Raw genomic sequence first — 12,855 nt, forward strand, 5'->3', positions numbered from 1 at the left:
AAAGACCAATGTGGTTGTGTGGTCATCTTTCCTTCAAATCAAACAGAATATTAAATTAATATACTAGCCTTTCTATCACCACATGACCTTGATTAACCTTTACTGCCGTGGGCTAAATCAGGGTCACACAGAGTGTTTCTGGGTAGTCTGAAATATACTTAGAAACAAAAGTATACACCTCACAGATGGTTATGGGGTGTCAGATAGAGTTGGAATGTATTACATTTTACATTTTGAGTTTGCATCCCAATATTATACTTTATATACATCACATAAGACTGAAACATAACAAAACAGTTTGACATCAAAACACTGGAATTTTGGCTGTTACATAAAAATACAAAAAATATTCAATTATGAAAAATATGAATAATTTTCCACCCATGAGGCCACTACTGGGGGGATTTTGGTCAATTGACTGCAGGAAAATTATCTGTGGAGAATCCTCCCATACAGTTCATGTAAATCATATATTCTGTTATAACATATTAGCACCGTTTTTACTTTTAGAGACAGATTTCACGACCCAGATTAAACCTACTCCTGGATTTAAAAGCATTGCTAATGAGTAATCTCAATTGATTGATTCTTAGTCCAGGACTAGACTTCATCTGGGTCTGTGAAACCCGCACTTTACTGCTCTGAAATTGTTCCTTGAATGCATACAGTAAGATAGAAGAACAGGTTTATGACGACATCAATATCTACGGTAAACAAGGCAACAGTAAACATACCGTCCCCTACACATTTTGTAAACAGATCTCTGCGGCAAGACACATCATTCACCCAAGTTTAATCAAAATCAGGCCAGTGCTGTCTGAGATATTGCCTGTGATAATTCACCCCCCCCCCCTCCCCAAACAGATACATTTTGTTTTTGGCGGATTTCATCATCACTCGGTGAGTAAAACAGATCGATAGATAAACATGTGCCCGTTATAGAGCCACTGTGGTTGATAGGAATGTTATTTCATATTTTGAGTCTTGACTGTTGGCAACATGTGTGCCAGGTTTTGTTACAATACAAATATCCTTGTCTGATGTATATGCATTTGTGCCAGACCACGCCCACCTGAATGTTTATTGGTCAATAACTGACTTAGAATACGTGGACAACTACAAATACCTAGACTAATCTCTCCTTCCAGACTCACATTAAGCATCTTCAATCCAAAGTTAAATCTAGAATCGGCTTCCTATATCGCAACAAAGCATCCTTCACTCATGCTGCCAAACATACCCTCGTAAAACTGACCATCCTACCGATCCTCGACTTCGGCGATGTCACCTATAAAATAGCCTCCAACACTCTACTCAACAAATTGGATGCAGTCTATCCCAGTGACATCCGTTTTGTCACCAAAGCCCCATACACTACCCACCACTGCGACTTGTACGCTCTCGTTGGTTGGCCCTCGCTTCACTCGTTGCCAAACCCACTGGCTACAGGTTATCTACAAGTCTCTGCAAGGTAAAGCCCCGCCTTATCTCAGCTCACTGGTAACCATAGCAGCACCCACTCGTAGCACGCACTCCAGCAGGTATATCTCACTGGTCATCCCCAAAGCCAATTCCTCCTTTGGTCGCCTTTCCTTCCAGTTCTCTGCTGCCAATGACTGGAACAAACTGCAAAAATCACTGAAGCTGGAGACTCATATCTCCCTCACTAGCTTTAAGCACCAGCTGTCAGAGCAGCTCACAGATCACTGCACCTGTACATAGCCCATCTGTAAACAGCCCATCTATCTACCTCATCCGCATACTGTAGTTATTCATCTTGCTCCTTTGCACCCCAGTATCTCTACTTGCACATTCATCTTCTGCACATCTACCATTCCATTGTTTAATTGCTATATTGTAATTACTTAGCCACCATGGCCTATGTATTGCCTTAACTCCCTTACCTTTCCTCATCTGCACTCACTGTATATAGACTTTTTGTTTTCTTTTTTTCTACTGTATGTTTGGCTGGGTGTCCATCACCCATATTATCTACAGTACATGATTAAATGTCCATGTGGGCTGTGTTATATAAGTAAAACCTCTCGTTCTCTCAGAGAATTAGTGAACATAAAAGTTCAATCAGGAGAAACGACAGGGATTATCCAGTCGCAGTATATTTTAATGACCAAAAACATGACATTTCTACCTTTAGATTTTGTGGTGTAGAGAAAGTCTAGATATCAGACAGGGGAGGAGATATAAATAATTTTGGGATTTCAACCCTCTAGGCATTATTCCCCAAAGGTCATAATGATGAAATGCCCATGCATGTTATGTTGTAAATGTGAACATGAATTAATGCTACCACTTCAGACTACTCTGACGTATTTTCTTGCACTGTACCCAATGATTTTATGTACACAATGTATTGGAATACTTGTGAAATGCACATTGTTATATTTGGAAATATAATTTCCCCTCGACTCCAACCCCATTTGAGTCATTTAACGGATTTGGGTGGAGCAATGTCTACATAAGGATACAAACTATAAACGCTCACCAAAGCTCTGACGAAGGCCTTGAGGACGATTGTAAAACGCAGCGTGGTAAGTGTTCATGATATAAATTTGATCAAAACTGAACGCTAAACAAAATAACGAGGAATAACAAAAACGAAACAGTTCTGTCAGGTAACATACAGAAAACAACTACCCACAAACACAGGTGTGAACAGGCTACCTAAGTAGGGTTCTCAATCAGAGACAACGATTGATAGCTGCCTCTGATTGGGAACCCTACCCGGCCAAAACATAGAAATACAAAACATAGAACAACACATAGTATGCCCACCCCAACTCACACCCTGACCAAACAAAATAGAGACATAAAAAAGGAACTAAGGTCAGAACGTGACAACGATACCTAAATATAAGGAGCAGTGATGCTGGCTGGAGCAGTGATGCTGGATGGAGCAGTGATGCTGGATGGATCAGTGATGCTGGCTGGAGCAGTGTGCGGGTTTCTTATCTTTTCACATCGCAGGTGCAGCGAAATGCTTTTGTCTCTAACTTCAACAGTGCAGTAAAACCTAGCAATACAAATAAAAAAACACACATGGAAACGTTCTGAGGAAATAATGTACAAAATAACACCACAAAAAATACAACACTGCAAAGTTGTCTAATCACTGAAAAAATAATTGTGCTTTGAATAAACTTAATTCAAATTTGTACATCGGTTCCACATGAATAAAACATGTTAGATAAACACAATTATACTTTTTCAGTTTACTTCTTCTCTTAAACTCAGCATTGACCTGAAAATAGTAATTAAACAACTTAAATTAAAAACTGCAGAAAGGAAAATAGACTGGAGATGATTACACAAGCAGTAAACTAGAGGGTTCTCTATAGGGAGAGAAATAACTAGGCAGCCAGCACACGTGGTGATAACTCTGAATAAGACTTACTTATGTGGCAAGCTGAGGGAAAATAATATTCTACCTTCACCAACAAATGCCAGAAAACATACTCAATAGATCAACAATAAGACGAGCATGGCTAATTTACCTCAATGACTTCAAAGAACGCAGGCCATCTTGCCATGAAGTCCTCTACCATGGATGCGTCACGGACAACTTCATGTCTCCTGTATGCAAACGTCTTCTCCATTTTGAACTTCACTGTCTCTGTTCCTTTTCTTCACGTCGGACAGTAAAAGCTTTCCGCATGTCCTCGAGGCTCTCTTCTGTTTCTCCTGAGGGATATGTGTGGTAAAAGTTCACTTTCTGCTCTCTTTGGCTTTTTAAAACCATAGGCTGCACTTGACTTCCCTGCAGGTTTGTGCATCAAGGAGTTTATCGTCACCTCTGGACATCCCAGTCTTCTCAGGCGAGTGAGGTAGTTTACCAGTTTAATATTTCAAACTGCTTTTCCCATCCGCCACATCCAGTGAAGGAACACTTCTCAGGCACAACATGGATGCTTCTTGATTAGACTCTGTGCAACCTGTTCCATCTCTCCATCAGTGGCATAAACCTTATACTGGACAATTTCTTTCAACAATCCGTTGAGTATGTCTGACTTCAACTTAGGCTCTGGATCAAGTAGAGTGCCACTTTCAAGGTGAACTGAATTGGCCTGCTGAGGTTTTAGCTCAGCATCATAGGAGATTTGAGGTACACAGAGCAAAGTAGTCCAAGAGGACCATGAGCTAGTAGACTCTGGAGAAGACAGTATATCAGTGTCAACTGAGCCACTGGATAGTGTTGACGAGTCATCGATGTGGCGACGATTGAAGGCAGAGGTTGTCGGGAGTGGGGTGTTGATACTGCTGGAGGTTTCAGCACAGTGAATTGTGGGGGTCTCTGACATGTCAATAACTTTAAGAGTACCTTTGTCCTCTACTTCTGCCATTGAGGTCAGGTTAAAATAACTCAGTTCCAAAAATAGGATTCATGAACTGAAGTCTGAAGTTGCCGTGAAGTCCACACTGCTTCTATACATCGTTCAAAATGTCAATGACAGAATCAGGTAGTCCACAAGGGAAAATCAGTCTCTGGTAGCTGCCATCAATCAGGATGATCTTCAAGAGTTATTCTTCATGGTCCATAAAATGTTAATTATATTCGAAAGTTGTAAGAAATAGTTTTCATATCTAATTTCTATTGATTAGGCAGGCATGCATATTAAGTTATATTCAACCAGTATGTGCTAAACATACTTAACCTCTTATTGGCTATGCCATTTCAAAGTCATCATGCGGACTAATCCAATAATGTGTTCAACCAGTGGATAACTGTCTGCCAGTTCACTTAGTGCCACTAGAGGGACATCTCTTGTGGGAGCAGGACTATGTCTAATGGCTTCGGCTATTTCATTTTTGATTAAATCCCCTGGGAGAGTGGAGACAGTTTAGACCTCAAGTTCAGACTTGCTAAGATACAGAGAGCTCAACTGGTAAGCAATCATCTGATGCTTGGAGGATAATGAAAGAGACATTTGTGAAGCACCTTGTGTGTCTGATAACTTGAGGTCATGTTTGGCCTCAAGCCGCATTGTCCATAGCCTTACAAGAGGACCAAAGATCCTGATCATCTGGGGGTAGTGTTCCAGATAATGATGCTTCTGTAGAAGCCTAACGCCAGGGAACAACTCTTTGTATCGATGCCTGTGCTCAATTATCTTGCTTTCTACATAAGAAATAGAGTCATCACTATGCACAGGGGCAACAACAAGCTCAATCATGTCTTTCAGGTCCATAAGTACAACCCATGCTGGCTCATCTTCAGGTACAAGGGGGCTCCACAACACTGAAGTGCTCCTTGTAATACTGCTTACGCTGATAAGCAGTGCTAAGACAACCACCTTTTTCAATAGACTTTAGCACAGGATTACAAGAACAAAACTGCAACAGCAATTTCTTTAATGGCCGATTCATCCACTTGGAGATTATGTTGATGAAAGATGCCACCAACAAAGTCACTAGATAAAGGGACAGGTGCGGAACAAATCAAATGATGGAGCTCCCTCATTAATAGCCGAGCTTGGCCAAATGCTCTAATTTCAGTAGAGAAGCTGCAAATCTTTCCTCCATAATAGTTGCTAAGCCTTCAGCTGTACAATGCAAATCAGAAGAAGCATTGGCATCATCAACAAACTCTTCTTCCTGACTATTTGCATGTGATTCATCCGCTGATGGTGAAGATACTCTAGTAGTCGTGACAACTCCAGGTTTAAAATTCAACCATGTGTGAGAGCAATGTTTGCGATTTTTGTGAGATTTAAAAGTAATGTACCAGTAATGTTTGTCTGAAAATTACAGCCTACAAACATACAAGTAATAGTTTCATTACTCTTGAGACGGCTGTTGATGTGTACAAAATAACCATTTTCTGAAGCTAAATCATTACAAGCACATAGATGACAACTGAATATTGCCACGTCTGTGAGATGTTTAGTAACCTCTGTTGAGTGGACTTTACTTTGGTGCACAATTAAGGCATTCCAGGTCTTAAATGCGCATGGACAGTCAATGTATGTACATGGGTAACGGACAGTACGGCTGTAATGTGGGTCTTTAACGTATAATGTTGCAAAAGTTGGGACCTACTTGACACCAATTCTGAACACCCCATACATTTCCACATTGAAAAATGTATGTATGCTCTCTCTAATTCTTTCTCTCTTGGAGGACCTGAGCCCTAGGACCATGCCTCAGGACTACCTGGCCTGATGACTCCTTGCTGTCCCCAGTCCACCTGGCCGTGCTGCTGCTCCAGTTTCAACTGTTCTGCCTGCGGCTATGGAACCCTGACCTGTTCACCGGACGTGCTACCTGTCCCAGACCTGCTGTTTTCTACTCTCTAGAGACAGCAGGAGCGGTAGAGATACTCTCAATGATTGGCTATGAAAAGCCAACTGACATTTACTTGCCACCGTGCTTCTACACGTGCATTGCTTGCTGTTTTGGGTTTTAGGCTGGATTTCTGTACAGCAGTTTGAGATATCAGCTGATGTAAGAAGGGCTATATAAATACATTTGATTTGATTTGATTTGACAGCAAATTTCAGTTGGTGGCACAGTAACCGAAAAAGGTAGGGAAACACAGCCCTACAGTAATGTAGTTCTTGATAAAGCTCAACAGTGAAGGACTACCTCATGTTTGTATTGCTAGGTGTTACTGCACTGTTGAAGCTAGAAACAAAAGCATTTCACTGCACCTGCGATAACATCCCTAGCTGTGTATTGCTGCTTTCCATGTTGTCTGTAGCTTGTGAGGTGTGGAAACACTTTGTTGCTTTTATAAATTTTGTCTTGCTGCTTTTGTTCTATGTTGCTCTGTCTGTATTCTACGTCTTGCTTGTCCTATGTTGCTCTGTCTGTATGCTATGTCTTGCTTGTTCTATGTTGCTCTGTCTGTATGCTATGTCTTGCTTGTCCTATGTTGCTCTGCGTGTGCTCACTGCTCAATGATTGTCTATATTGTAATTGTTTTTAATAACCTGCCCAGGGACTGCGGTTGAAAATTAGCCGGCTGGCTAAAACCGTCACTTTTACTGAAACGTTGATTAATGTGCACTGTCCCTGTAAAAATAAAATAAACTCAAACTCAAAGTCAAATTTGACACATATGCTCAGGGATATGAGTCTAGCTAACCCAAGCGATATCTCAGACACCACTGGCCTGATTTTGATGACATTTGGGGGAATACTGTGTCTTGCCATAGAGATCAGTCATTTACACAATTCCACTGATTGGCCCAAAGGGAGCGCTGCATCATTCATGGGGAATGACCTGTTCTTTTGCCTTGTTTACTGAAGATAAAGTATATTGTTCTCCTGTCTTACTGTCTTACTGTATTCAAGGAACTAGTTCAGAACATTAAAGTGCAGGTTTCACAGACTCAGATTAAGTCTAGTCCTGAATTAAGAATCACTTTCAATTGAGATTATCCATTAACAATGCTTTTAAATCCAGGAGTAGATTTAATCTGGGTCCCGCAATCTGTCCCTAAAAGTAAAAACGGGGCTAATATGTTATAACAGAATATATGATTAACATGAACTGTATGGGAGGATTCTCCATAGATCCTTTTCCTGCAGTCCATCGCCCTCAAGTGGCCTCATGGGTGGAATGTTAGTCATGTTTTTTCATAATTTTATAATGAATCAACTTTATTTTTGTTAAAGTGTTTCAATGTGAAAATGTTTTGTTATATTTCAGTCTTCTGTAATGTACACTACCGTTCAAAAGTTTGGGGTCACTTAGAAATGTCCTTGCTTTTAAAAGAAAAGCACATTTTTTGTCCATTAAAATATCATCACATAGATCAGAAATACAGTGTAGGGAGAAAACAGAGTTCCTCAGTTCAGTGTCTGTGTTTTTTTGCCCATCTTAATCTTTTATTTTTATTGGCCAGTCTGAGATATGGCTTTTTCTTTGCAACTCTGCCTAGAAGGCCAGCATCCCGGAGTCGCCTCTTCACTGTTGACGTTGAGAATGGTGTTTTGCGGGTACTTTTTAATGAAGCTGCCAGTTGAGGACTTGTGAGGCGTCTGTTTCTCAAACTAGAAACTGTAATGTACTTGTCCTCTTGCTCAGTTGTGCACCGGGGCCTCCCACTCCTCTTTCTATTCTGGTTGGAGACAGTTTGCACTGTTCTGTGAAGGGAGTAGTACACAGCGTTGTACGAGATCTTTAGTTTCTTGGCAATTTCTTGCATGGAATAGCCTTCATTTCTCAGAACAAGAATAGACGGATGAGTTGCAGAAGAAAGGTCTTTGTTTCTGGCCATTTCGAGCCTGTAATCGAACCCACAAATGTTGATGCTCCAGATACTCAACTAGTCTAAAGAAAGCTCAGTTGTATTGCTTCTTTAATCAGAACAACAGATTTCAGCTGTGCTAACATAATTGCAAAAGGGTTTTCTAATGATCAATTAGCCTTTTAAAATGAAAAACTTGGATTAGCTAACACAACGTGCCATTGGAACACAGGAGTGATGGTAGCTGATAATGGGCCTCTGTACGCCTATGTACTGTAGATATTCCATTCAAAATCAACCAATTCTAGCTACAATAGTCATTTACAACATAACAATGTCTACACTGTATTTCTGATCAATTTGATTATATTTTAATGGACAAAAAATGTGCCTTTCTTTCAAAAACAAGGATATTTCTAAGTGACCCAAAACGATTGAACGGTAATGTATATAAAGTCTAATATTGGGATGCAAACTCAAAATGTAATACACTTCAACTCTGTATCTGACATGGTACATGTGTCTTCCTTTGTTAATCCCATAACCATGTGTGTGAAGTGTATACTTTTGTTTCTAAGTAGATTTGTTTAAAACTACCCAGAAACACTGTGTGACCCTGATTTATCCCACTGCAGTATTAATCACGGTCATGGTAATATGGTTTTGGTAATATAAAGGCAACTGTATGAATTAAATATTCTGTTTGATTTGAATGAAAAATGACCACACAACCACATTGGTCTTTGAGATGGTCCTTTATTCATTAGGCTAGAAACAACATTTTGCATTACTGACATTCTCAATGGACTCATGAGAGAACCAATAAATTATTTACTAAGTTTGCTTGTTGCAGCAGCTGTAGAAACAACAGCAGCAGCCAGTACAGCAAGCAGGCCTAGCTGACCAGCTAACAAATCCTTCATGAAGTCATCTGCCTATAAGGAAAAAGACAAACAGAAAACAAATGAATATGGAGTGCATCTCCTCAAGCAAATAATTAAATAGAATAGTCTCTCAATTATACTGTCATGGCTACATGTTGGGACTTTGATTTGCCATAACGGAGGAAAGTAACAAAATGCTCGCAGTTGTTTCCAAGGAGGCCATATTTTATTGTGCGGCCTCTCATTTTGTCCACTTCCTTCATAATGACGTCAGTCGGCCTTGGTTTGAACTCGTCATCCAAGTAGTTGTTGATTGTGTAAGGGTTCCCTGCTGCCACATCCTTTAACGTATCTATTATAATCATGCCTTTACTGGAAAGACTGGGTGAGCTGGATGAGAAAGCACTCAATACACCTGACCCATCTACAAAACAGCAAGAAAGAAAAAAGATTTGTTGTCAATCAAACTTTATCAATAAGAATTGTAATAATGGAGCGGTCAACATCCATCCAGTTTATTATCCATTCATAGTCATTTACCTCTACCTACATATTACACTTTACCTACATATTACACTTGACCTCTACCTACATATTACACTTGACCTCTACCTACATATTACACTTGACCTCTACCTACATATTACACTTGACCTCCACCTACATGTGCATATCACCTCAACTAAAATGTACCCCTTCACATTGACTCTGTACCGGTATCCCCTCTATATAGCCTCCACGTGGACTCCTGTACTGGTAACCCCTGTATATAGCCTCCACATTGACTCTGTACCTGTACCCCCTGTATATAGCCTCCACATTGACTCGGTACAGGTACCCCCTGTATATAGCCTCCACATTGACTCGGTACAGGTACCCCCTGTATATAGCCTCCACATTGACTCTGTACCGGTACCCCTGTATATAGCCTCCACATTGACTCTGTACCAGTACCCCCTGTAAATAGCCTCCACATTGACTCTGTACTGGTACCCCCTGTATATAGCCTCCACATTGACTCTGTACCGGTACCCCCTGTATATAGCCTCCACATTGACTCTGTACTGGTACCCCTGTATATAGCCTCCACATAGACTCTGTACTGCTACCCCTGTATATAGCCTCCACATAGACTCTGTACAGGTACCCCCTGTATATAGACTCCACATTGACTCTGTACTGGTACCCCTGTATATAGCCTCCACATTGACTCTGTACTGGTACCCCTGTATATAGCCTCCACATTGACTCTGTACTGGTACCCCTGTATATAGCCTCCACATTGACTCTGTACCGTAACACCCTGTATATAGCCTCCATATTGACTCTGTACCGTAACACCCTGTATTTAGACTCCACATTGACTCTGTACTGGTACCCCTGTATATAGCCTCCACATTGACTCTGTACCGTAACACCCTGTAAATAGCCTCCACATTGACTCTGTACCTGTACCCCCTGTATATAGCCTCCACATTGACTCGGTACAGGTACCCCCTGTATATAGCCTCCACATTGACTCGGTACAGGTACCCCCTTGTATATAGCCTCCACATTGACTCTGTACCGGTACCCCCTGTATATAGCCTCCACATTGACTCTGTACCGGTACCCCTGTATATAGCCTCCACATTGACTCTGTACCGGTACCCCTGTATATAGCCTCCACATTGACTCTGTACCGGTACCCCCTGTATATAGCCTCCACATTGACTCTGTACCGGGACACCCTGTATATAGCCTCCACATTGACTCTGTACCGGTACCCCCTGTATATAGCCTCCACATTGACTCTGTACCTGTACCCCCTGTATATAGCCTCCACATTGACTCGGTACAGGTACCCCCTGTATATAGCCTCCACATTGACTCGGTACAGGTACCCCCTTGTATATAGCCTCCACATTGACTCTGTACCGGTACCCCCTGTATATAGCCTCCACATTGACTCTGTACCGGTACCCCTGTATATAGCCTCCACATTGACTCTGTACCGGTACCCCCTGTAAATAGCCTCCACATTGACTCTGTACCGTTACACCCTGTATATAGCCTCCACATTGACTCTGTACCGGTACCCCCTGTATATAGCCTCCACATTGACTCTGTACCGGTACCCCTGTATATAGCCTCCACATTGACTCTGTACCGGTACCCCCTGTAAATAGCCTCCACATTGACTCTGTACCGTTACACCCTGTATATAGCCTCCACATTGACTCTGTACCGTAATACCCTGTATATAGCCTCCACATTGACTCTGTACCGTTACACCCTGTATATAGCCTCCACATTGACTCTGTACCGGTACCCCCTGTAAATAGCCTCCACATTGACTCTGTACCGGTACCCCTTGTATATAGCCTCCACATTGACTCTGTACCGGTACCCCCTGTAAATAGCCTCCACATTGACTCTGTACCGGTACCCCCTGTATATAGCCTCCACATTGACTCTGGCAGCAGGTAGCCTAGTGGTTAGAGCATTGGGCCAGTACTCTGCTGTTAGGGGCAGCAGGTAGCCTAGTGGTTAGAGCATTGGGCCAGTACTCTGCTGTTAAGGGCAGCAGGTAGCCTAGTGGTTAGAGCATTGGGCCAGTACTCTGCTGTTAGGGGCAGCAGGTTGCCTAGTGGTTAGAGCATTGGGCCAGTACTCTGCTGTTAGGGGCAGCAGGTAGCCTAGTGGTTAGAGCATTGGGCCAGTACTCTGCTGTTAGGAGCAGCAGGTAGCCTAGTGGTTAGAGCATTGGGCCAGTACTCTGCTGTTAGGGGAAGCAGGTAGCCTAGTGGTTAGAGCATTGGGCCAGTACTCTGCTGTTAGGGGCAGCAAGTAGACTAGTGGTTAGAGCATTGGGCCAGTACTCTGCTGTTTGGGGCGGCAGGTAGTCTAGTGGTTAGAGCATTGGGCCAGTACTCTGCTGTTAGGAGCAGCAGGTAGCCTAGTGGTTAGAGCATTGGGCCAGTACTCTGCTGTTAGGGGCAGCAGGTAGCCTAGTGGTTAGAGCATTGGGCCAGTACTCTGCTGTTAGGGGCAGCAGGTAGCCTAGTGGTTAGAGCATTGGGCCAGTACTCTGCTGTTAGGAGCAGCAGGTAGCCTAGTGGTTAGAGCATTGGGCCAGTACTCTGCTGTTAGGGGCAGCAGGTAGCCTAGTGGTTAGAGCATTGGGCCAGTACTCTGCTGTTAGGGGCAGCAAGTAGACTAGTGGTTAGAGCATTGGGCCAGTACTCTGCTGTTAGGGGCAGCAGGTAGCCTAGTGGTTAGAGCATTGGGCCAGTACTCTGCTGTTAGGGGTGGCAGTTAGACTAGTGGTTAGAGCATTGGGCCAGTACTCTGCTGTTAACATTTGACTTCAGATGATGTTTACACCCTGCCCCAATTCTGGAATTGGAATATAGGCTACCACAAATACATTTCCAGAAAAACATCATACCTGTAGTTACCACATGGATGACCTCTCCATTTCCAATGTACAGAGCCCAGTGGTTGTAGGTACCTCTGTTTATCTTAATCATGTCACCGAACTCCATCTAAGAATAAGGTGGTAAGAAGACCTTTAGTTATGCAACACCCCACACACACAGTCCTGTTTTACTAACATATTTTCTCCAACACTAAACCTAACCCTAATTCTAACTCTAAACCCCCTAGAAATAGCATTTTTCCCAGTTGGCCCATTTTTTGTTTGTTTACTATTGTTGTGGGGACTTCTGGCCCCCATAAGTATAGTTAAAAACAGTGGTGTAAAGTAGTCAAGTAAAAAT

The 12,855-nt window shown here is 42.3% G+C and overlaps 1 protein-coding gene across 1 annotated transcript; it reads right to left on the minus strand.

The window, feature by feature from the left end:
• Positions 1-8,946: 8,946 nt before the first annotated feature.
• LOC139541794 (phospholipase A and acyltransferase 4-like) lies at positions 8,947-12,621 on the minus strand. Its single transcript, XM_071346736.1, has 3 exons — positions 12,525-12,621; positions 9,247-9,518; positions 8,947-9,145 (listed from the first exon to the last, which is right to left on the minus strand). Exons 1-3 carry the CDS (start codon positions 12,619-12,621, stop codon positions 9,038-9,040), a joined length of 477 nt encoding a protein of 158 aa, XP_071202837.1. The 3' UTR covers positions 8,947-9,037.
• Positions 12,622-12,855: the final 234 nt, after the last annotated feature.

Source organism: Salvelinus alpinus, chromosome 16 (assembly GCF_045679555.1).
Source record: "Salvelinus alpinus chromosome 16, SLU_Salpinus.1, whole genome shotgun sequence".
Classification (NCBI taxonomy): Eukaryota; Metazoa; Chordata; class Actinopteri; order Salmoniformes; family Salmonidae; genus Salvelinus; species Salvelinus alpinus.